The sequence below is a fragment of the Pelodiscus sinensis genome, chromosome 15 (genome assembly GCF_049634645.1).
Source record: "Pelodiscus sinensis isolate JC-2024 chromosome 15, ASM4963464v1, whole genome shotgun sequence".
Lineage (NCBI taxonomy): Eukaryota > Metazoa > Chordata > Testudines > Trionychidae > Pelodiscus > Pelodiscus sinensis.
In genome coordinates this window covers 34867836-34894347 of record NC_134725.1, presented here as the reverse complement: position 1 = coordinate 34894347, position 26512 = coordinate 34867836, and the positions used below count along the sequence as shown (strand labels likewise).

The 26512-nt window shown below is 41.6% G+C and overlaps 1 protein-coding gene across 19 annotated transcripts in view; it reads left to right on the top strand.

The window, feature by feature from the left end:
* The window catches only part of ATXN2 (ataxin 2), a 120101-nt gene that overhangs the window by 18198 nt on the left and 75391 nt on the right, over positions 1-26512 (top strand). For 14 of the 19 annotated variants that reach the window (XM_075898725.1, XM_075898728.1, XM_075898726.1 and 11 more), the window contains exons 2-8: positions 2307-2343; positions 4776-4835; positions 6299-6370; positions 10364-10514; positions 18753-18767; positions 21009-21133; positions 22195-22286. In XM_075898725.1, coding sequence (XP_075754840.1) covers positions 4803-4835; positions 6299-6370; positions 10364-10514; positions 18753-18767; positions 21009-21133; positions 22195-22286 — 488 coding nt within the window. In that variant the 5' untranslated portion in view covers positions 2307-2343; positions 4776-4802. Of the gene's footprint in view, positions 1-2306; positions 2344-2389; positions 3576-4775; positions 4836-6298; positions 6371-10363; positions 10515-18752; positions 18768-21008; positions 21134-22194; positions 22287-26512 lie in introns of those variants that run through there. The other 5 variants (XM_075898722.1, XM_075898715.1, XM_075898720.1 and 2 more) reach the window with 2 other exon arrangements.

Below are 26512 nucleotides of genomic sequence, written 5' to 3'. Positions count from 1 at the left end.
ACAACAGCCTTTTCCTTGCCCTGTCCAGCCCCTCCCTATGGACAAGCACCCCTCACTCCTGACCCACAGGGGGAGCAGAGTTCAGGGACAGTGTAGAGCCAGAGGGATATGGAGAGCAGGGGGAGAAGGGTTCACTGTGGGGAATGGGAGGTGCAGAGGGGCGTGGGGACCAGGGTGAGCAGAGCCAGAGGGGAACAGTGTGGGGCGTACAGGGGTGGCATGGGGAATGGGAGGCGCAGAGCCAGAAGGACACAGGGATTGGGGGGGAACAGGGTGCAGGGTGCAGGGGAGGCATGGGGAATGGGACGAGGGGAATGGGAGGGGCAGAGGGATCGGAGTTTAGGGGCAGTGCGGGGAATGGAGGTCACAGACCTGGAGGGGCACAGGGAAAAGAGGCTGTGGGGTACAGAGGCGTCGAGGATCCAGAGCTAGCGTGGGGACCGGGGTGCAGGGGCAGCACAGGGATCGGGGGGAGCAGGGTGTGGGGTGCAATGGTGGCGCGGAGCCAGAGTGGGGTGGGTGCAGCTAACTGGGTGGCTGGCAGGGAATGGTCTTTCGTTGACAAAAGGGGCTGGGGCTGGGGCAGGAATGGAGCTGGTGGGGCGGGGCAGGGCGGAGCCTGGCTGTGCCGGGCCCCACAGCCAGCGCCTGGGGACATGCAGCCAGAGCCGAGCTCTCGCGGCTCCTAAGGAATAAGGAATCTTTCGGAAAAGGCTTTATTTTCCGAAAGATCCCCGTCTAGACTGGCGCTTTTTTCTGGCAAAGCTCCGAGCCAGAAAAAAGCGGCAGCCATGTTTATGCAAATGAAGCGGGGGGGGAGGGATTTAAATCCCTGCTTCATTTGCAATTGTGATGTGTCTAATTTGCATCCCTTTTACAGAAAAGGGATGCAATCTAGACACAGCCTGAAAGTGCTTGTTACTGCTGTGCAGGTCTAATGCCACCCAGACTCTCCCTTAGAGCAGGTGCTGGTAGTGTCCTACTCATATGAAACACTTATAATTCTTTGTTTTGATTTGCTTAAACTTTAGTTTTGGACCTGAACCTTTCTGTAGTTGACCTTGGCCTTTATTTCTGTAAATGTTTGAGGACAAAATGATCAGCTGTTCTGGATTTTGTTTTAGTTTTGGAAGGATGAAAAAGTCTCATTTTTAAGTATATCAAATTGCTTTCTGGCTCTTATATAATCAACTGCCCACTATTGTAGTACCAAATTTTCAGGATGGCTTTTCAGATCCTTTATTTATGGAAAAACAAATTCTAAGCATTTTAAAATCTCATATTTTGCATTGTCAATGTTTAAGGTTAGGAGTTCCAATTTATTTTACTATTGACAGCATCTTCATAGCTTGTCTCTCACCTCATACAGTATTCAGTGCAGAAACAGATTCACAATTCAAAGCTGTATGTACTTTAGAATGAAGAACTCCTTCTGAGTTTGAGATAGTCACAGAAAGAAGGTGCCTTTCAAATTCCTCTAATCTAAGTAGTCCCCAGAATTTTTATGTGGGATTGGAGGAGACAACGTGATCAGATTAAAATGCAAAAAATCGTACTTTATATAACATTACAGTTATGAGAGTAAATGCAAAAGTTATGGCTTAACATGAAACCATAACATTATGTGCACATGCGTTTTGTGGTCATACTGTTTCCAAAATAAAATTTATTAAATGCAAACTCTTTTTTATAATCTTAGATACACGATTAATATTGCTATGCTATATTTGGGAGTACTATGCTATCACCACTTTTTAGTAGAATAAAAATGATGTAATTTACCAATTTGCTTATAAAGTTGCCATTCTTTTTCTAGATGTACGTGTTGTTCTCAGATTTGATTCTGAAGTGGTACTTGACTCTCTAACATGAAACTTCTGATAATTACCTTTGTGACACATAACACTTGGTCATAAATACATGGTAACTTTAATATGAAAAGGGCCAGTATTTAAGAGGTAACACATCTTTCAAGTGAAATTGCTTTAGAAGTGTTCCTTTACTGCTGTATTCCTTGGTCCATTGTAGATGTGGTAGTGGTATCTTTTTAAAAAAATGCTTCTAAATTAGGTTTCTCTCTTGATAGAGGAAAATGTTATAGGAGCTTTAACAGTTCTCTGCTTTTGTTCTTTTTAAAAATATGAAAGGAAAACTTTATTGAGATTGATTTTTCTCTTCAACACCTGAAATCTGGGTAGGTTTTCTGTACTTAATCAGTTTCCCTGAATACTTGAGTTGAAGAGGTGTCTAACTTCAGCAAAGTTGTCTTGTTTTTATTGAATCTGATATATATTTAATAATTTCAGAGGTCGCAGCAGTGGCAAAGGGCCGCCTCAATCTACAGTAAGTACATATTTAATTTTTTTTCAAAATAATATCTTGATTTGCATGGAAACTCAATATATAATAACTTGAAAATTTCAACGCCTATTGTAGGGAAATAAGCTTAAAGGGCTAAATATTTCAGTTCTGTGTAGATAGTGCAAATATGAGACTAGTAGACAGTAAAATATCTTAATTGTTAAATCTCTCTTTATTTTAATACCCTTATGGATATCTAGCCATTTTCAGACACTGTTAGAAAACATTTGATCAAACATTGAATGGCTCTTTTGAAATTCAAACCCTTGCATTCATTTAATAGTCTACCAAACAAAGCACTTACTTACAAAATAGAGAACTGCGGATTTGTAAATCTATTATCTATATATCTTGGTAGCTGTACCATACCTATGTTCAGTATGGTACATATATAGGTGTTACACATGGCAATGTTTATATATTTGTTCCTAATTGAGGCCTGTAATATTAGCTCCTCCCTTAAGTGGCGAAGTATAAGACATCACTGAGTTGAAAGAACAGATGTTTTACCACTATTAATAAGGTTGAACTAATTTATCTTTTAAACTGGGAGTTCAGTTTTGTTTGTTTTCAAATTCTATACAGCTCTAAAAATATTCTACCAGTTAGCATAAATATATAATTTTTACATGTCTGGAGTTCTAGTGAAGCAAAGATTATTTTAAGCCTTGCTTTGGACTCCTTTGGTAAAATCTTTCTTAAAAGCATGTATGTGTATAACTTTGATATGGTGCAAATCTTTAAGGTCAATTAACCTCTCTCCCTACACAAAATTAAGCAATTTATCTTGAAATGGCTAAGGTTATAACAGTTGCATCATTTTTACAGCTAGGAAAGTTCTCTTTTTGTAACATTAAAGAACACATTTTCCCCTTGTCCCTTCAAACTTAATGTACTGTCTCTCAGAGGCTAAAGCTGAACAAAATATTTTGTTTGGTGTCTTTAAATCACTCACACTAACAAATATTGAAGTATTAACCGTGAAAGCTAGTTTCTCAGAACAATGGGTGATGTCACAAAACGTGTATTTCAATAGATGGGCATAACTGGATTAAACTAAACAGTTTGACACAGCCTGAAAGAGATGCTATCTGTTGACAAGTTCAAAATATGATGGGGTATTCATCTGTTTCAGTGTCTGTTGTCTCATAAGAATGATGCTGGCAGAGAGAGAGGAGAGATGTCGCGCACTGTGCACATTCTCATCACTTAATGTATGCAAGTGCAAATCTGACAAATCTAGTAGCATGCTTGATATTTGGTGGGGTTGTCTAGCCTAGAATCTTAGATTTTGATACGATTGTAAAAAATTGTCTTGGTTTGTTTAGAACGTGTTCTGTAGTTGTGTTGGCATTTATAATTCAATGCTTTTAACTGCTGCTAATGTGAATTTATATAATCTGTGTCTGTTAGCTAGTTTCTGAAATGAGAGCAGAGAAAGGAGAGTATTTCTACAGGCTTTTAGTTAAGATAGCTCCTCCTTGACTATCTTATTCTTGGGTGGTAGTTAAGGTATTTGGACAGTCAGTAGACTTAAATTGGAGCAGAATGGTAGCTGGGCATGTTTGCGAGGGGTTTGGAGGTTTTCTTAAATGATGGAGAGGCTGGATTGGTTTATTGGCATTGAGTCAACTAGTTACTTCTGAATTAATGAATTGTGTGTTTACCTTTGTCTACAGGTGTATGTAGTTTACGTGAAGCTGGAGTGTAAATCTGCCCTACTCTAGCCTGCAACACACTATGGATACATACACTGCAGGCTTTTTGCGCAAGCAAAAACTTGCAGAGCGTCTACACTGCACACGCGTTCTTGCACAAGTAAATTTACAGTAAAGCGTTGGAAAAGAGGGCTTCTTGCGCAAGAGTTATTCATCTCCCCACGAGGAATAAGCCCTCTTGTGCAAGAAGGCATTGTGGTCAGGCAACAGAGGTTTGTTGCGCAAGAAACCCCTCCGGCTAAAATGGCCATCAGAGCTTTCTTGCACAAGAGAGCATCCACGCTGCCATGGATGCTCTTTTGCAAAAGCATATGGCAGTGTGGACGCACTCTTGAGCAGGAATTTTTGTGCAGAAACTCTTGTGCAGATAGAGTTCTTGCTCAAAAAGCCTGCAGTGTAGACGTAGCCTAACAGTTTCTTAATGGGCTTTGATCTACCCTATTTTGAAATGACAGTAGATCAGAGAACACTGAGAATCTGAAAAGTTCATGTCTGCAGTGTGCAGCAGATTAGTAGATTCATACTTCAGGTTTCTGATAACTAAATTAACATCCGCAAGCCCTGAGCAAGGTATTTGATCCACATGCTCTTACAAACTGGTAATATTTGAATCTGGGAGATCTTCCATTACGTCACTTGAATTGTGATGAATAGTTCTATTTTTTTGCTTTCTGATACAAGGTTTTTATCTTTCAGATTTCTTTTGATGGCATCTATGCAAACATGAGAATGGTTCACATACTTACATCAGTTGTTGTAAGTTATCATATGGCCAAAGAGTAAACATCTCTAGAGATGCTGATAAAGAATTAATTATAAAATATTAAACTAACTGCCTCTTAATTGAGAGCCTTTAGAACAGGGCTGTGCAAAATACAGCCTGCCTTCCAAGCCACCGGATCCAATCCATGGACATAGCAGGGAGCCTCTAGGAGGCTCCCTGCTTGCCTTGCCCCACCTGCATGCTGCATGCTTTTACAGCTGTGAAGAGGGCTTCATGAGCTGCTCTTGCTCTCTGCAGAATCCCATTGGCCAGTTTCTGGCCAATGGGAGCAGCCTGTTTGAAGAACAGGCAGCACACGAAGCACCATGCCCCCCTCTCCTCAAGCTTGTAAGTATTCACACACTCACATGGCCCATGCAGCCTGTGAAGGGGCGGGACAGGCAGGGAGGCTGCCTCAGAAATGTGCTGGGCTGGTAGCCACCCAGGTAAGTCTTCCAGAGAGACACTTCCTCTGGCACTCCAGCCCCTCTCTCCACCAAGCCTGTGACCTCCCACCCCACACTCTGCCCCCCTCTTGCACCTGTTCACCCTCCTAGAACCTGCACCCCAATCATTTGCCCCAAGCCACAACCCAAACCCCTGCATGCCCTCCTGCACCCCAGTCCCCTGGCCCAGGTCACAACCCCCTCTTGCCCTAGGTCACATCCCAAACCCCTGCACCTCAGTCCCCTACTGTAGGTCGCTATCCAAACTCCTGCATTCCAGGTCACAGCCCCTTCCTGTCCTCAGTCACAGATCCCTGCACCCCAGTCCAGTGTTCCAGGTCACAACCACCTCCTTCATCCAAACTCCCTCCTGTAGCCTAATCCCTTACCCCAACCTCCCTTTTGCACCCAATATCCATCCCAGACCATGCACCTCCTCCATTAATACCTTGGAAGAGTGCGGCCCTCAACCGCTTTCCAAAATCCTGGGAGTGGCCCCCCCATCAAAAATTATTGCCCATCCTTGCTTTAGAACAATAGCTTTCTTTTGCCAGGATTTAACTGTCAAGAGCTATAGTGGTGACTGATCTTCTTTTCTTAGTTTAGAAAGTTGTAAATTGCTTCTGATGGATGGTATGTTTCATCCCACAACCCTACTTCTTTTGACTTTGCATGTATATATGCACACTCTTTGCTCTTGCAAAAACTTGCATGTGCACTTGAACAGTTGTAACGCTTGCGTGCCATAGATGTTTAAATGGACACCTGCAAACAGCATTAGGACAAACTCTTCAGTACACACTGGTGTTTGCATCTGCAAAGCATATGCACATGTTTGTGAATGTCTGGAAACAGTGAATGGGAAAGGCCTGGCTAGGAAATTGAGCTTTTCACATTAAATGCACAAACACAAGTAAAGAAGAAAGCACACTCAGATATCACTTGACAGTCTTTATGCCAGAGTGAGAGAGCTTCTTTGATTTTTTTTTCTTTTTGGTCTCACATTTTAGGGATCCAAATGTGAACTGCAAGTGAAAAATGGTGGTATATATGAAGGAGTTTTTAAAACCTACAGTCCTAAGGTAACGTTTTAGTTTGCTTTTTCTTTCTGATAGGTTTTCCACAAAGCTCATTGATTTACTACTCATTCATACAGCAAAGCAAATAATTCTTTATAGGAGTTTAATTCTTTAAAGGTTTTAACACAGTGTTTTTCAAAGTGCGGTCCACGGATCACTTGTGGTCCACAGCCGCCTCCCAGGTGGTCCAAGGCTCCAGCTAATCCCTACCCTCCTCTCCTCGCTGTGGAGAGCCCACGCTGGCCCTCTAGCCTTCTGTCTACAAAATAGCCATGAAGAATGCCCTCACCCCACCAGACCAGCTCAAAAGGAAGAGTACCACAAGAGGCTCCACGCTGCATTTCTTGCCTCCTCCAGCCCAGGTCAGCTGGGGAATCACAGCAGCATAACAACTGGTAAAGGGAGTGTGAAGAACACCTAGACCCTGGAATGGCATAATGAAAGGCTTTCTCGCAGATGGAAGAGTGAGGAGTATGAAGGGCTTTCCGGAGTGGGGGGGAGGAAGTGTGAAGAAAGCCCGGACGGCTCAGAAGAGAGAGCAGCACAAGCAGCTCCACGCTGAGTTTCTTGCCTCTCTCCCACCTACCTCAGTGAGGCAAATGGCAGCATAATGAAGACGTTCTTCGCAAAAAGAGAGGTCTCTCTAGCTGCATAGCAATGCTGTAGAACTGGACAAGATGGAAATAACAAAGGGTTCCATCAAAAATTCCATGGAACCTTGACACCCCTTTGCTGTTCACATTCCACAGATGTTCTCGCAGTTAGGTTAAAGGGGTGTGAAGGTTCATAGACAGGCAGTTTCAGGTGTGCATGGCCAGGGATTCGTAGAAATCAAATTTTAAATCGTCACACACACACGAGCATAACATGGTCTTGTGTGCTTTCCCTGGCAAGGAAAGAAAACAATCCCACATGACCAATCACAACTCAGCTTATTGAATATTTGCCAAGCACTGTTCACAATCAGGCCAGAGTTAAAAGTAAATCAGGAATAAACTTAATTGCATAGTTTGAAAAAAAGGGGGGAGGGCTTTGCCTGCCACAGCGGGGGTGGACAAAGGAAGTGTGAAGAAAGCTCTGCTGCCAGACCAGCTCAAAGGAGAGAGGCATAAAAAGTGGTTCCACACTGCCGTTTCTCACTTCCTTCCTGCCCAGTTCTCTGGGAGAACATCAGCGTAATGATGGGCCTTCCCTGCTGCTCTCATTGGCTGGCGTTGCAGCCAATGGTATCAGTGGGAGACTATGCTTGGGACTCCCTAGGACATGGAGCCGGATAAGCAGCCCCCCCCATGCCCAGTTTCTTTACCCCAATCCTCCTGACTCAGTCCCCTCCCCCCCCGAATGCCAAGACCCCACACTCCCATTTTGCTTCTACACCAGGACTCGGCAAAAGATAATCTTCGGGTCAGATCTGGTCTGAGAGAGCCTCAGCTGGCTCCCTGCTTGCTTTGCCCCTTCTTGGTGCTTAGGAAAGCTGTGTGTGTTTCTGAACGCTGAGAGCCTGGAGGGAGGGGAGACAGGCTTCTGTGTCATAGTGGGGCTTCTATTCACTCTGTTTGCTTGGTTGTATGGTATAAGATTCCTACTATCCTGTGCTATTCTTTTTTAATTTCCCTGGGCACTGCACTGGTGCCCAGCTGGAGATGGGAATTTTGGGTATGACTTTCACTGAGAAGAGGCTGCCCCATCTTAGCATGTACACAACAGTAGCTCAGGCTCTCTGAGCTGACCTGAGCTTAGGTTGGGGGAGCAACCAGGTGACACCTTTTACTTGGGAATCTGAACAAAAGAGTAGGTGGGGCTGCCTGCAGAGCTGTAACCAGTTTCTGGGAGCCTGAATTAGTCTGCACTGGCTTAGTAAGACTCCCGCCTTCCTAGTTTTGGGGGGCAGGGCAAGGGCCAAGAGCTAGGGCTCTGGGCTCTCTTATTCCCAAGATTGGTTGTACTGTCTGCTCCTGCTTCCTGTGCTAACAAGAAGACTATTCTACGCTGTATCCCTATGAACCAATACATCTGTTCTGCCTGCTAGCTGAGAGTCTCATCTGGCTGCAGACTGGGTTCAGTGCCTGGTGACTACCTCACACTCCATGACAGCTTCTCATGCTATTTCTGCTACTATTGGCTGGTTTCAGCCAATAGAAGATGCCTGTTTGCAGAATAGGCAGCATGGGAAGTGCCTCTCCTCCTTCATCCCCCGAGGGCTCAGTGTTCAGTTCTGAGCACTAAGCATGTCTCCTGCAGCTCCCCAGGAGCTGCAAAGCAGGAATCCTGGCTAAGGAACTTGCTGGGCTGCTGATTGAGACCCAGCTGAGGTTTCCCAGCCAGAGTCTGTCTTTGACACCCCAGCTTCTCCCTCCCCCAACCCTCTGCACCCTAGCTCCGGGCCCCATACACCTTCCCAGACACTGTATCTCCTCCTATGTCCCACCTCAGGTCACAACTCCTCCCACACCTTGCACCCCAATCCACTGACTCTGGTCACAATCTGAACCCCTGCCCCAGGTCAATTGCTCTAAGAGGCCCTGTACCCCCTCCTCATCCCATTCTATTGTCCCAGGTTACAATCACCTCCTTCACTTTAACTTCCTCCTAGATCCCCCATCTCAGTCCCTTATCACAAGCTTTCTTCTGCACCCAACCTCCATCCCAGACTCCCGCACCTTCTCCATTAATAATGGAAGAGTGCGGCCCTCGGTTGCTTACTAAATTCTTGGATTGGCCTCCCCATAAAAAATGATTGCACTCCGCGCCCCTGCTTTGCAACCTCCCTCCTGGCTAGACACCCAGACTGTTCCTCCACTCTGCCTCACTCCTTCACCTCCCTTCCGGCCAAACACCATTCCCCCTCAGCCCTCTCTTGCACCCTCCCTTGCTCCCGCACCTCCCCTCTGTCTACACACCTACCCCCAACTCTGTTCTAGCATCCACTGTTGCTCTTGCACCCTCCCTCCTGGCCACACACTGCACCCTCCGTTGCCCTTCCTCCCACCCCCCTGGCCAGACACCCTACTCCCAGCTTGTTTCTGCACCCAGACCTAGCATCCTGCAACCCATTCCTATCCCACTCACTGGCAGCCCTTCCCCTGAACCTGAACCCCTCATTTTTGTTCCCATCCCAGAGCCTATGGGAGTCCACAAAATCCACTAACTCCAGAACCCCAGAAAAGTAAAACTGGCCTATGGGAAGCCCTGAATCTCAGTCCTCCCTGACCCTTCCCTTTGCCTTGGGGAGCCAGACGAGTGAGGTGTCTATTGGCGGCCACATCAATAAGGGTTGGGGGGGGGGGGGGGGGAGGGAGAGGACCTCGGAGGATTTTTTTTTTTTTTGCTTGTTATTGTATGGTCCCCAACAGATTTTTCTGTGGGTCAGTGATCCCCAACCCAAAAAAGGTTCCTACCCCTGCCATAAATAAAACATTGAAACCTTTTGTGTTGGACATAAATTAATATTTTACTTTATTTAAAATGAAGTTTGATAAACTAACATGAGAGAGTTAAAATATTTAATCTGTTTAATAAATTAAACCCTTCTCCCTAGCTGTAGTACCTTAGGTGTAATTTTGTAATTAATGGTGAGTTTCCTTTAGCATCTGGTGGTCCATGGAAAGATTTGCATTAATCCAGGTGGTCCACGGGCCAAAAAGTTTGAGAACCACTGGTTTAACCAGTTAACCAATACCTGAGCCCAGCCGGAGCAGCCCAGCTGCGTCTGCCGTGTCATGGGTGGTTAACCAGTTAAACATCTAGTTTAATCAGTTACTATATTACTGGAGATTTTACATCTCTAATTCTTACGTTTATTTAGATCTAGCCTCTTTCTGTTGAGGAATTGCCCATAAACAGTTTTGTTTTCATGAAGTTTTTCAGTGTTTGAAATGTGCCTAGTACTTGTTGAAATCTTGTTATGTAGGTTGTTAACAATTAATTGTTCAATATTCACAATTTATTATTAAATTAAATATTTAGAATCAAACTCACTTGTATTTTTAATATCAGTGTGATTTAGTGCTTGATGCGGCTCATCGAAAAACTGCAGAATCCAGTCTGGGGCCAAAACGGGAAGACATATTAGAGAGTATCTTGTTCAAGTCTTCAGATTTTGTTATGGTGCAGTTTAAAGATATGGATACCAATTATGCAAGGAGAGGTACGTTTCTTTGTTTTAAATGGCTTTTTAAAATTGGGCATAGCTTTATATCATAAAGATAAACATTTTAAATCTTGATACTTTGGGTTAGGCTCTGAAAACCACATATACACACCTGAATGAGACTACACAGAAAAGCTGAGCACCTGTAGATCTCATTGATGTCAATAGGAGATGCAGTTGCTGTGCACCTTTTTTAAATCAGTCCATTTTTATTTAGTTGCTTAAATACATATATATTGAAGCCTGACTTTTTAAGCACTCAGTTTTAAAAAATTGGGTAAGCATTGCCAGTAATTTTTGTGCTGTTTAAAAAGTTAACTTCCAAAAGTATTAACAGATGTGATGCTATAGGTCCTCTAGAAAATGAGGTAATTTACTCAGGGAAATTGCTACATTTTCTTATAGATGTGAATGGCTTGTTTGCATTTGCTTTAGTAGGCACTTTAAAGTATTCATTGAATTCTCACATAACATTAAAATGTATTACAGTATTCCAGAAGTAAGGTAATATGTGAAGTCCTCTTAACCAGAAATTAGGATTTGTCTCTGAACATGCTTGCTTAAAAGGTCTGTTTTCAAAATCCTAACAACTGTTGCAAGCAAGTGGAGAGTAAAAAGCTCAAATTATAAGATTTTTTTCCCCCCCTTAGAAAGAACCCATCTCTCTACATAAATAACTTAGGGTATGTCTACACTACCCTCCTAATTCGAAATAGGAGGGTAATGTAGGCATACCGCAATTGCAAATGAAGCCTGGGATTTGAATTTCCCGGGCTTCATTTGCATAAGCAGGGCTCCGCCATTTTTAAATCCCTGCTCGTTTGAACCCTGTGCCGCGCAGCTACACGCGGCACGAACTAGGTAGTTCGAACTAGGCTTCCTAGTTCGAACTACCGTTACTCCTTGTGGAATGAGGAATCCTAGTTCGAACTACCTAATTCGTGCCGCGTGTAGCTGCGTGGCACAGGGTTCGAATGAGCGGGGATTTAAAAATGGCGGAGCCCCGCTTATGCAAATGAAGCCCGGGAAATTCAAATCCCGGGCTTCATTTGCAATTGCGGTATGCCTACATTACCCTCCTAGTTCGAATTAGGAGGGTAGTGTAGACATACCCTTATTTCTTATCAAGTGCATACAGCTTTATAGTTCAGACTTTAATAAATACAAAAGAATCCAGTGGGACATGAGACAAAAATGACCTGAATATTTCAAGCCATGGCTTGATTTGTAACTGCCAGAAAAGCTCTTAATTAGAGAGCGAGAGAGCGAGAGCCATCTTCTCTTTTTACTGCGCCACTCCAAGACTCTATAGTTAGTTTTTGGTAACTAAGATGTTGACCTGTCAGGCAGCTCTGCTTCCTTTGAATGTTTTTTTTCTGTTTATAGCAAATGTCTAAGGTCTCATTTCTTTTCTTAATAAGTCCCCTCTTTGCTGTGGTATGAAAGGAGAAAGGAAATCTGTTCTTTTTTGTGCCTTGAAACAAAACCACAAGTGTACAGCTGGCAGAGTTTGTACATTGGCAGGCCTCAATAAATACCACTGGTAGATGACATGTTCGCACCACAACGTTCTGGCATTTATTGCTGAAGAGACCATCCAGACATAAAGTTTCTACATATCTGTGATAGATGAGAGACATAATAGGAGATTCTGATTAAATGCCCTCTGACCTATCATGTTAATCCTACGAATAGAGGCTTGCTGATGCCGAGCTTTTAAAAGACCCTACCTTCTTAAGAGAAGTTGTACAATCCAAGCACAAGGGGCAATGAAGTACAGCACTTTACTCGGATCTGGAAGAACTTAGACGTAAGCATCTTTAGGATAAATGTGTGTTGAGCCCTCAGGCTAATAATTCAGATCTTTGCAGCAAGCAAAGTGATGTAGATTCTGTTACTTTTCTCCCTCCCTATCCCCTTGCAGGTATCTTTCATTGATGGGAAATATTCTAGAAGAAGCAGCTGCCTAGATTAAAAGTTCACCTCTATATGTGGTTATTGGAATGAATCTCTTTGAGAATAAAGAAACTTTGGAAATACTAAATTCGGCTACTTTAAGATCCAAGTTTTACCTGTGAGAACTTGGGTGAACGTATATAGATTTTGAACAGGATAGATCAGAGATGGCTGCAGTGTATGATGAACTATAGTAGAATATTGATATCCTCTCTATGGTGTCTCAAGAGGAATACTATTAAGATGGTATTTGTCTGAATAAGTGATCCTTATGGTCACAGTTGCAGATTTGAAAGAAATAGGAAACTCCTTTGAGAAATAAGATGACGAATAAAAAAAAAATGACTCCCGGGTAGTAAAGAAAACTTATGGAAATGCAGCAATTATGGGCCATTTTTAAGAGCATCAGAGTTTTTGTTTTTTGTGATTTGTAGGGTCAGACAGATGCTTACAGTTCACAGTGAAAGCTAAATGTTAGTCTTTATAGGTTTCTTGGTGAAGCTATGCTCTCCTTTAGTAATTGTACTGGAAGTGGATATGTTGCAGTGCCTCATTAATTTTGACAACACAGTGTATGATGTGAAACCGCAGCCAACTAAATATAGATTTCAAAAGAACGTGTTCAGAATCCCTCAGAGTTTTAAAATTTCTACTTGGCCCACAGTGGACAGTCTGGCCAGAGTAGCATATGAAAAGCAGCTCCTTATTTAAAGAAATGGTCCTTTCATTTAGATGACAACTCTACAATGTTGTAGCATAGGCTCACTTGGAGCTTTCTGAATGTAGCGTAGTAGTGTCTTTAAAACATTCAGGAGTATAATAGCTTTCTGGGGAGTGCTTCAGACAAATGTTCCTTTAAGGGATTATTCTAAAATTCTATAGCTATATCTTAATTCAGTAAAATCCAGTCTCTTTTTCAATTCTGTGGATTTTTATCACTGTACATGCATATTGTGTTTTTCTGCTATGGAGCTCTATGATCTGGAAGTGAGGATAAACAATGGGTCTAAAGGAGCCCACAAGTCCATGGTCCACAGATCTGAGAATGTTCAAGAGACTTTGCTATTATTCCTAAATCTGCTATGTGATAAACCAGTCACCTAACAGAAGATTCTTACTGTCAAAGTGGATAGGACAGAAACTGACTCAACTACAAGTTGATATTGGATGGGGGAAGAATGGGAGAGCTCAGTTAGTTCAAGACTTTCTACTAGTGATGCAAGTTTCTTGGAAATTGGGAATCCTTAGTGAAAGACCCAGTTAAAGCTCAGACCTTGTCTGAATGCGTTGAAGTCTTTAGGACCTAGATAGGTGGTAAAATCTAGAGTTCAAGTAGGCTTACCATATTCTCTTCTCCATTTATAGGATTCTTTCCAATTTAGTTGGTAAAAGCCTATCTGCTCCACTGGCAAATAATAATTTCCTTTCTTTCTTTCTTAGATCATTTGTAAAAATATTTTTATAGTACACTACTAGTGCTCAGTCATGCTAGTATTTGACATCTTTCTAATATGCTATGGTGGGTAGGAGAAATGATTGGGTCTTAGACTGCAGTGGAGATGAGTGCCTACAAATTACATAAATTTGAAATGGGGAATAAGAAGTTGATTGCAGTGGGCTCATTACCACTCTGTACAGACCTTAACATGTGTCAGTGAGAGCTTGTGTGGACTTCTGTGCCCATGTGAATTCTTGTTGATTACAGTACATCTCTACAGAGCATTCCATTGCAGGATTTTCTCTGTTTTGAGCTGCCCTATTAGCTTTTCTCATCAAGCTATTCACACAATCAGACAGCTTCTCCTTTTAGTTTCTGTAAATGAATATGCACTAGGAAATAAATATGAAGTTATTTGAACTTATTCATCGTCATTGTCACAAATACTTGCCAAGAGTGGGTACAAGTTGTGCTTGTGGAAGCAAACGGTTAAAATTCCAACCCTTAGTCTGCAAAACAGAACTTTCTTAATAAGTGACCATTAAGCAACTTTGTTCGTAAATGGTAAAGAATAACAGACTTCAGAGTACTGAGATTCAAATCCCTGTGCCAATCTCATATAATGTTCAGCAGCTGCCCAATGCCTGGCTCAGCAGAGTGAGTTTCTTGCAGCATTTTGTGTAGTCCTCTCATGTGGTTTAAATTGGAACAAAGATTGACTATGGTTGATGCCTTTCCTCTTAAGAGAAGGTAATTCAAGATGGTCCTACTGGTCCAGCCTCAGTATTTTTCAGTGTTTTGTTCACAGTACTTTCACAGCGCTATAAATCCAAGCTATTATCCCCAGTCTAAAATGTAAAAAAGCAAAGAGAAATAGCTATTACGTTCTTTTGGGGGATTGTAATGATGGAGGTGGCATCCTTCCTGACCAACTGTGTCAGTCAGGGAATGTCAGTCAGCATGATATGAACAAAGGAACAGAATTTTAACTCTGCAATGATAGAAACTTGTTTTAATGCTTTCATGTCAATAGTAGGCAGGCACAATACAAATCAGAGTTGTTACTTTTAAAAACATTTAACCACAATTTCTTTCAAGCAAAAGTAAACTTGTTTTCAGTTTGGAAAGTAATTTGAACATCATTGGACTATAAAAACTACACTGGTTTAATAAAATCTGAACCTCTAATCATACTTGTAGGGCAATAATTAAAATATGCCTCTAATATCTTAGATTTTACTTATTCATGAAAACAAGAGCAAATGAAAAATTTCAAGATAAGCTTCCTAGTCACTCTGTAGCACTGACAAGCTTGTCTTTAATTTGTTCAAGAACATATTAATCTGAAGCATCTCCGAAAATGTGTATATCTCATCTTTGCATACTCTGCAATTTTGCCATTTAGAGAAAGGAATGCCATTGAGTTTCATTGCTGCTCAATTGCAGGATTCAAAATAGGAACAAAAAGGCTTTGAATACTAAACATTAGCCTTCTGATAAAGATTCTGTGCCAACAGGTCAGAGAGGCAGCATGGAACTAGCCAGGAACTGTTACATTTCCTATTACTGGCTTCATAAGCCTGAGTTCACTCATTTATTTTATTTCTGTCTCAGTCGCACAGGTATGAAATGGGACTGATGGAAGACTTGCAGTCTCTGTGTCGTGGGAATTGTTCATGAAGTGCTTTGATATGGAGTGCCATATAGGGATGTTAGATATCACGTAACTGAATAGTCGTGTTACATGACTATTTGATAGTCCCCAGAGATGGGGCCATCAACCAGTGTTCTCCTGGCCCCACTTCCACAGAGCCCTCTGCTACTCTGCTCTGCTGCCTTTCTATCACAGGCAGCAGCAGAGGGTTGCAGGTGGAGCTGATCTGCGAGGGGAGCTAGTTTGAAAACGAGCTCCCCACACAGACTAGCTGCCTGTTGTCTTGCGCGGCTGTGTCTGATACAGAAACAGTAGTGCGGCATGGTAGGAGGCTCCCCAGGACTGGAGCTGGAAGCATTCTAGTTCTGATATAGAGGCAGTTGGTGGCGGGCAGGTGGCATCACAGAGCCTCAGGGTGCTTTTAAGCCAGCTCCCCTCAGTACTGGCTCCTGCCTGTCTCCATCCTCCCCTGTAGGATGCAACAAAAGAGGGGCAGGAGGGTCTGCAGAGCCGGCATGCAAGGGGAGCCTGCTTGAAAGCTGGCTCCCCATGCATATCTGTTCCAGCCTGCCCCCTTTGCTCTCCGCATTGCTGCCTCTTTATTTGAGGCAGCAGTGCTGGGTGCGGGGAAGCAGGTGGATCCTGTGCTTGTGAGGAGCCAGCTTTTCAGCCATCTCCTCATGGGCACCGGCTCCCGCTTCCCTTCTTCCTTGCTGTTACTGATACAGAGGTAGGAAGGCAGAGGGAGGCAGGAAATGCATGTAGACAACAAGATTTAATCATGTAGTTGTCTACATGATATCTCAAGTACCATATACAATAGTTGCTAAGTATGATTCACAGTTCTGTCTTTGACCACACTTCAAATTGACATTTGTAGCAGCACTCCTTGTATTGGATTGTCTTCCTTGTAAACCATTCATAAAAAATAAGCGTGCTTTTTAGGAACTATTAGAATTCTTCGCATTTCTGTGGGTTTCCAGAATGTTCAGTTGCTCATTAACTTAGCTTACTCACTACAGTACTTATTTGCTTTACTTTTTTCCCCATTTATCTCAATGCCCTGTGTACATAGTTAGCTTTTAGATTACTGCTTTATGTTCTCCATGTGGCTGTCTAAATTAATCTAAGATGTCAATGATCTCATGTCATTTCAGTGAAATAAGGAGACATAGCATGTTACTGGGATTCCTCTTTAAAGAGTTATGAGAATCAATTGACCCTTTTTCCTCTGAAAAAATTACATGAGAGAATATACTCTTGATACATTTAAAGTTTGTTTAGAGGCAGCACACAAGATTGGGGCTGTGACTAGAAGTCGCATTTTTCAGTATATGGTTTCCTTAAGGGTAACTCTATGTTTTGCATTTGAGATCTGATGGTGTGAATCCATGTGTGTAAGGGTATGTCTATACTACAGAGTTTTTTCAGAAGAACGGCTGTTTTTCCGAAAAAACTTTAATTACATCCACATTGCAATTGTGATCTTTTGAAAGAAAATCTTTTGAACAAACTCTTTTGGAAAAGGGTATGTGTTTGTGGATGGGGAAGAGGGAGTTCTTCTGGAAGAAGAGGAAAAAGCACAGGTGCCCTGGTGACCACACCATCCTTAGTAATCACGGTTTAAATGCAAGATAGAGTCCACACTGAATGGACACTATCTTTTGAAAAAGCAGATCGCTTTTCTGACGTACTTTTGCAGTGTGGATGCACTCTTTTGGAAGAAGAATTTTTGGAAAATTTCTTCCGAAAGAAGTCTGCATTCTAGACATAGCCTAACTTGATGAAAATATGTCCAATATGATTCACAGGAGAAAACAGTGCCTCTGCATACTTCATAAAAGTACTTGGTTCTGATATTAATCATCTTGACAATAGGGATGTGAAAGTGTAACCATGTTACATGGTAAACCAGTGAGCCTGGGCCTTTGGTTAACCTTCATGGTTACATGCAGGCTCCTCTTTCCCCCTTTCCCCACTGCCTCTGTTACAGAGGCAGCAGCATAGTGGGGCAGGTGGGAGCTGGAATGCAGGGGAAGCCAGTTTTGTACCAGCTCCTGGAGTGCTGCCAACCCCCTCTGTGCTGCTGCCTCTGTACCAGAGGCAGCAGTGCGGGTGATGGGGAGGCATAGGCAGGAGCCAGTATGTGTGGAGAGCCAGCAGTTACATAGTTAATTAAATGTATTTTAACGTCTCTAGTACACACAACTGTTTCTGTTTAAATGCTTAGAAATGATGTGCTTTGTAGATTATGGAGTCTGCTGCTAGTTTTGTAAACTTCATCAGACAGCATTTTTTTTCTCCTTTGCACTTTAACTTTTGTAGCTTTTTATAGAGCTCCAATGAATGTTTTGTCTCCCCACATCCCCAATTTTAAGACAAGAAGTGGGTTGGCAAGATAGATAAAATACCATTCAGGTGGTATTTATTCACAATCTGTTCTCCTGGTATGTTTCAGCATTCTGTCTTGAGGCCACTTCATAGAAACTAGAAGTCTCAATAACATATAAATCCCTTTCTACCTGGATACCGTCTTACCTGATTCCTTATTCCATTGTGAAATACTTTTTCAGCCACTGCTGTGGTGTAGTTTGAAACTGTGTTTCCCTTTTGGCTAATCAATGATTCAGAGAGTGAGTTTGGAGACCACTCCAATGTCTTGCTTTCAGAGGATATGTTTTGTATTTCACACAAATGTAGGAGTAGGCCATTGAGTTCATTAGGTCACTGCTTTGTTTCACTGCATATAAAAATGTCATAAAAGTAAATATAGGCATCCCAAGAGACTACTGTGCCTTTTAAAACAGACGTGTTCTCTTATTATTGTTCAACTTTAGCATGATATAGCGCTTAAATTGTATTTTGCATTGAATAGCGATAAACATTTAAAGTTATTTTTTACATACTCTTCAAGTAGGTAGTAATTTAGTCATATTTTTTTCTTGGTACTGTGAAATGCTTTGGGGAGAAAATAGGGGGACATAAGGAACTATGAATAAAGGGACATGTTCATTAATTTGAATGAAACATATGGCTGTCATTTTTTCCAAAGATAAAGGGTTCATAAAGATTTATGATCATGACTTCAAAATAAATAAAATTAACTATGTAATGTGAAACACCTGAAAAATTGAATGTGTATTATTATCTGATTTTCAATTTTTTTCTCTTTCCATATCTGTTTTAGTTCCTTCAGAAACAGGTAAATTTTTTGGTGGTCACTCTGTGTTTCTGCATCATGCCTTTTCATAATGCTCTTGTTACTATAATATGTTATTGAAATTTAAAACCTCTGATCGCACATTTATGGCACTATAAAACATGCATGCATAATATCACAATCATTTTTAGAAAATTTCAAATTTTTTTTTTGTTCTGAGCCTTTTAGAAAATAGATTTTTAGCTATTGCATTTTAATTGTTTGCAGTATGCGAAATATTGTATCAAAACTACAAGGTGGTATGATACTAAATATGCTTCAGAACAGCTTACAATAACCTAAATGCCTTTACAGGCTCAAGTTAGGTGGTTGGGAGCAGGTTCAAGCATAACCTTGCTTAAAAACTACAAACCTTCAAGAAAATAGGTGTTATCACTGCTTTTATTGGCAGACTCTGCAGTGACATTTTACAAACTGATTTCATCTTATTTTTTTACAAAACAAGCCCTAAAAGTGACTTGGCCTTATCAGGGTATCTTCCTCTCATGTGGTTTCTTTTCTTTAATGGGTCTTTCATGTTTGGAGATACTTTCATTTTAAGCTAATATAATTCATTTGTCTTACCTTTTATACATATTCCTTAATTTTTATACCATATTTGGTAATTAACAAAGCTATTTATGCTTAAATGCTTTATTTCTCACAAATATTCTATTTGATCTTGCTATGCTATATATGCGCTGAGTATGTATTTAATAAGATACAATGTGGAATGTTATTACAAAACAATTGCTGCAACAAATTGAGGCAATATGAGCACAGAGTTTGACCGTGAAACTGGATAAAGCTGGAGTAATAGTTAGGCTGTGTTGACAGCCTTAATTAAAACATGTCTTCAATGACTCCAGATAAAAAATGTTGCAGATTCATGGCAAAGTAAATCTCTTAAATAGATGTAAACTCCTCTCATAATGGCTTTGGTGTGTGTTCCTCTTCAATACAATTTCAAGACACTGCCAAAATAAATTAAAGCTTCATTCTTCCACTTCTGGTGCAATCTGTTGGCTTGGTTCTTACCTTTTCCTAAAATCTTAGGAGAAACAATGATTTTACTGTCATATGACTGCTTATTTCAATATGTATGTAATGAAAAAATATAGTTCTGATTCAAAACTAGACTGAACGTAATTTACAAAATGGAAAAAAATGGGTTTATAAACTAATTCCATTTTTGAAAAAGTATTTTAAGAATTTGCAGGAAGCTTTGACCTTGCTTAGTTTATAAATATTAAGCTTGGCTTCCTTTATTCTGAATGTCATTATGCTCTTAATAAAGTATTGAAATATTCTAGTATGCCTTCAAATGTACTCTTTCAGTCTGGTTTGAATAGATTGTAAATGAACCTGCATATAAAAGTGCATGATCAAATTAGTGATTAGAATAGTTTAGTATACCTGGTTAGTGGCATATTAGTACAGTTTTGTGTGTTCCTAATTCTCTAGTTTTATAGTTGTGTTGAATGTGAATATAAAGTTTTTGAATGTTAAGTAATTTGGGTAAGTTTGTACTTAAGTTTCTTCTAGAAAAAAGGTATGTTCATCACCTTCACACTGGAAAACTGGTATATTTAAGCTAATGGATAATTCCAAGAATTGCAGGGCTCTTTTTATGGAGAGACTGTAAAGGTGTGAACGCTGGTATCAAGGAATCATTGAAATGGAAGAAACTGGGCTTGAGTCCAAAGAGGGGAGGTATAATTTAAGACACAGCTTAGACATTCTGGGCATAGGGGTGAGTAAATCTGTACAATATTTCTTGGTGTCTGTAATATATAATAGTTGTATGCAACAACGGTTTTGTTTCAAGTAGTATGTTACAAACATCAGTAAATATTTTTTCTCAGAATAGTTAAGTTACTCTCTTAAAACAATACTGTCTATGATTAAAGGCCTAGTCTTAATTAATATTCTTCGATTTTTCTTAAATCAAAGGCAATGACAGCTGTTTTGGTGCCTATCCTTCAGTTTTAGCATTAGCTGGCACTTAGCTGAAACTAAGTAATTGCATCATAACTTAAAAGATATTTTGTATACTCTTCTGTTTTTGAATAGTGTACAAGTCTTAACACATTCTAGTTTTGAATGTATTCTCAATTAATATAGTAACTGACAGTTTTGGATCGTGCTAGTATATTTATAATGCATTTACATTTGATTATTCCTCAACGACCTGTTTGCATTATGTTTTTCCTTTGCTTAACCAAATGTGAATCTTCATTGTAGATGCTTTTACTGATTCAGCCATTGGTGCTAAAGTAAATGGTGAACACAAAGAGAAGGACCTTGAACCATGGGATGGAGGCGAGACTACCACTACTGAGGAGCTTGAGGCTTTAGAGACCGATGTTGTAAGTAAACTAGACATTGAAATCTTTTTAGAAAACAGATTTTTGCCCATGCTACCCCTTAATATCAATCTAGAATGGAATTTTAGTTTTAGCTAAACTATTAAGATAGCACAGTTGTATTGTGTGAAGATTTGTTATGAAAATTCATCATTTGCCGATGGATATCTCCGTTTTCCTTATGATTTTAAAAGGAATAATCAAATCATGGACACCATTGTCATGGTGTTTAATTGAAGTGCCAAACCGGTGTATCTCAGGGTCCTGAATTACTTGATGGAGTAAATCAATTAGCAAATCAAGATAGTATAACATGTAAAAACTATGTATGGTATGATAACCAATTTTATGCTATAAAGCATCTTTTTTACTAAGACACAAGATCTGTGATGTGTAAGAACAAGAAGTGATTTGTATTGTGGATTAGAGGAGACTGACTATATGGTTCAAGAAATCTTTGTTCTGCAGTGATGTTGAGATCACTTTACCTTATGAATACTAATCTTCAGATAGGTGATGTTCTCTGTATAGATCCATCTTATTGGATCATCAGGTATTAAATATCTATAAAATATTGTAATGAACATTTTGTATTCTTTATAAAAGTAATGACATTTTAGTAAAGCTGTCATTGTGACATACAACGCTTCACTAAGAAATGGGGAGATTATTCTGTGTTTGAGATTAAGGAGGATCTCCTGTTAGATACTTGTGTTAGTAGAGCATTTGAAAAATTCCAGTGTTCGCCACAGGGAGGAACACTATTCCATATTTCAGATATGAATGCATCTGGTTGTGACTTTCTGCAAAGAAATCATAGCTTTTTGTTAATGCAAGCCAGTACATTGTAGAATGCTAAATAGGAATGACAAGACACACTAGATGCAATACTGGATTTTGAGGGTAAAATACTTGATACTGCATTCAAAATGTAAGTTTTGGATTTATGATTTCACTGATAAATCCAACAGTAAGGGAAAAGTTTAAAATTTCTGCCCACAGCCATAACTTTTAGGGACATGTTTCCAGTGCTGTTTTGAAAAATAAACCTAATTTTCTTCTAGTCTAATGGATGGGATCCTAATGACATGTTTCGTTACAATGAAGAAAATTATGGCGTAGTGTCAACTTATGACAGCAGTTTATCTTCATATACGTAAGTTCTAAAACACTTTGGTCTTAGATTTGCATTAATATTTTCCATGGCTCATCTTCAGTTTATAAATTTAGATGCAGAAATTTACCTACTTTCTTACATACAGTGCAACTTTGTATTATTGTGGCAAATTAAATGGCATTGATCCCCATGTTCCAAATAGCAATGTGTTCTCAAATTTGGCCTGGGTGCCCCTCTTTCTTGGTAGAGTGGTGGATGGGCCAAATTTAAGTGAGTGGTGTTGTGATGTGACGTTCAGGATTGCAGTACCACTCCAATTTGTGATTTTAATGCGACTTCAACTGGCCACAACCCTTGAACACTCTAAATCTTTGAACCAAAAAAACTCAACTTTCTTAGCTGTACTTAACAAAACTTCTGCTCTAATTCCTCTGTACTTTTTTTGAACAGTAAATACCTCTCTTGTGTCCATCTCCCCTATATATAGCTCTAGAGCAGACTAAAAAAGTAAAGATGAATTTAAATCTCAAGGGAAAAATTCACTTTCCGAACTGTAGCAAGAACACAAGCACAGCTGACTCTGTACTTCTCTTACTAAATTGTGAGATCTTATAGGAGCTTCAGGGGGTAGCTGAGTTAGCTTGTACAGGATAAACTTAAAAAAACAACAAATGGTCTTTTAGCACTATATAGACCAGTGGTTCCTTAGTTTTTCGGCATTATGCCTCCTTTTTGATTTTTGAGAGACCCTCACCTCCCTCTTTCCCCCCGCCCACCAAATATCAGCAAAACTTGTTGAGCCAAAAAACAAACAAAAAAACCTAACACACCCTGACCGGCTGAAAGACAAAAATAGCAGCAAAACGTAAGGGGGTGCCTGGGTCACCTCACGTCCTCTTCCCCCCCTCCCCCCCGGAATTTCTTCACGGCCTCTCCCAGTTTGGGAACCCATGATATAGACTAATAAAACAATTAGATGGTGTCATGAGCTTTCATGGGCACAGCCCATTTCTTTAAGCTCCAGATATCTGAAGAAGTGGGCTGTGCCCACAAAAGCTCATGATACCATCTACATATTTTGTTAGTCTATAAAGTGCTACCAGACCATTTGTTGTTTTTGAGACGTTCTAATTAGAGAACTTTGAACATGTTAAATTCCTATTGTTTGAACATTTTTGTAGTAAAAAAAAGGAGTCAGTTAAAGGATTCATTGTCTGATTGTATTGTGCCTGACTTTGAATACTTATTTTGCATTTGCACCTGTGATTCAAGAAGATAGTTAAATGTAAGCAAGCATATTTGATTTTTTTTGTTCTAGTAAACTCTCTTATATCAAGGTGGTAGGCACCTTGTAATGTGTAACATAGGCAGTCATGTGTTGGGTCTCACCTTCATTTGACCTTTACTGGTTTCGTCCTTGATAGAGACTATGTTATTACACTTTCTGTCAATCTTTTTAGGTTGACATGTATACTGCATGGGTAGCTTGTGCATTTTTTCCATGTAAAAGTTTGTATTTTTTTAAATGTCTGCTGGAATTCCACATCCATTTTATAAGCTTGTTTTGCTTAAACAGCAAGGAATCCAGTGGTACCTTAATAACTAACAATTTTATTATGGCATAAGCTTTCATGAATTATAGCTTCCTTCATTAGATGCATGAAGTGAAAAAAAAATAGGGATATAGAGATGGGAGTGTTACATCAGAGCTAGTTCAATCAGGGTGGATGTGAATAACACAGCGAGAATACCTAAAGTGGAAAATTATTCATTGTAATGAGAGAGCCATTTCCAGTCCCTAATTAGACCCATTCTGACCGTGTCATATTTCATATGAATTCCAGATGTTTTAAGTCTTACTCTCTTGTCAAATATTTAAAGTTTTTATGGCCTAAAGGTAGTGTTTTTGTGTGTGGCAATAGCTCCATTTGAGCCCTGTCATTAATGGCCTTTGGATTAAGTTACGTGCAAATAGTCATTTAATCTTAGCACTGCTTGAAATTGGAAAGCAGGATTTCACTCATAATTTTAGGGACAGGAAGGGGAAAGATGTTAAACCATTTAACGGCTGCTGTGGAAGTGTCAAGTTGTACTTACAGTGGTGTCCCTATGTGCGCTCCACTTTGGTGGAGCCTACACCTTTGAGGGAGATTTTGATAGCTGTACCTGTTTGTCCTTTGAATGCACCCCATACATCCTTGTGCTCCATGCTGAGGCTATTTTGGCCTGATGTGGAGTATACTAATGTTCCTCTTCGGTAATATTTAGCTTTTTCTTCGAGATGTGTTGCTCATGTGCGTTTGAATGAGGTGTGTGTGTGTGCTGTGTGCACAGCTTCTGGAGTGTTTTTTCCCCAGCAGTACCCATCAGGCTGACAGGTTGCCCCCTGGAGTGGCACCACTATAGCGGAGCATAAGTACGCCTGCCAGCATTCCCCCTCCTCGGTTTCTTCATACCATCCATGACGGTTGTTGGAGCTTCTCTATTCTTCTGACAGATCCCAGCGGGAGTTAATTGTTTGCCCATTGGGAGTTTTTCTTTGTGTTCCTCTTGTAGTTTTCAAGTAGTTAGTTCGCAGTTTGTTATTTCTCCCCGTCGGGGGAGGGGCATGCCAGGCCTGCAGGGCTTTAAACCCTGTGCGTCCTGCGCTAAGCCGATGCCAAGGGGAGACCCCCATAACTCTTGTCTAAAGTGTCTGGGCGAGTCTCTTCTCACTGACTCCTGTAAGATCTGCAGGAGTTTTAAGCCTCGCACTAAACGGGAGGGAGATTCCCACGCAAAACTTACTTATGCACTTGGCTCTTCAACCAGCGCCATCCTGCGAGGTTGCAGTGCACCAGCATTGGTGAGGGACACTCAGCCGGGACTTTCCCGTACCGCAGCACCGAGGACCTCGGTCTCAGTTGCCAGCACTGAAGAGGAGGAAGGAGATTAGGAGCAGATCACCTGACCACAAGACCCATGGCAGCTGACATTGCCCTCGATCTCCGTGCTCAGATTCGCAATGCTGGTGCACAAAGCAGAAGAGAAGGCTCTCTGTGTGCTCAGAGCCTGGGGCTGATCCCTGCACACCGCCCATCCACCCTGGAGACTTTTGAGGCGGCATAGGAGCTCATCAAGCTAACAGCTTTGCCTCTGCATAGAGAATTTTTGCTTGCGGCACTGGAGGCCAGGGCAGCACCGGTAGCGGCGACCACATCAGTGGCCTGGTCAGTACCGGCTCCAGTGGCGACTTCACCGCCCCCAACTCTACAGGTTGTGGTGGCCCACTCAGCACCGTCTCTTGCAGCCTCGTCACAGAACTCCTGCCTACCATCGGCACCGCCTACCTCGGCACCGACACTGGCACTACTGACGATCTCCAATCCCAGTCCGGTGCAGCAGGTTCCTGGTACTGGCACTCCGGCACTGTTGTTGATGGGGCCGGCAAGGCAAACCCATGCTGGGAAGCCATAATCCATGGAGAGGTACAGGCCACATCACCTCTACAAGCTGCCCTCCATGGCACTGCCCTGGTCTGCATTGTACTACTCTTTAGAGTCGGAGCCAGAGTTGGTGCGTTCCATGGCCTCATCCAGGGTTTCTTTCTGGCACCATTCCCATTCTCTGCACCGTCCTGGGACTGCTGAATTCCAGCACACCTGGCCCCTGGAAGCTCAGCCACCCTGGCCTTTCTGGATGCCGTGGCCCTATTACCAGTGGCAGGGGCCGATGCCACTGTCGCAGGGGTCTAGTGTCTCTCACAAAGGAGCACTCCTTTCACTTCCGTGTCGACCCTCTGAATCATCTAGGGTTGTAGCCTGCAGAGGCAGGAGATGCCTGTGCAATCGGCCCCCACGGTGAACCCACTGCCTGCCCTCGTGGAACCTCCCCAGCCCACTCAGTCTCCTGAGCTGTTGGACGACCCTGCACTTGTTCATGAGTCCTCTTCATCCTCTCCCAACGAAGCCCTGGCAGACCTGGCGCCATCCATGCCATCAATGGATGCCAGGGTACACAAGGAGTTGCTCCATAGACTGGCGGCAAATTTGGGGGTTCAAGCAGAGCCGGTGACCGAGGACACTGACCTTATGGTGGACATCCTCAATGCTCTGCTAAGCTGGCTCTCCCTTTGAACAAGACTGTGGCTAAGATCACAAATACCTTGTGGCAGACCCCCTGCTTTTATAACCCCCACTCTCAAGGGGGTACTTTGTTCCTCAGTCTGGGTATGAGCACCTCTACTCCCACCCGGTACCGGGTTCCCTGGTGGTGCAGATGGCCGC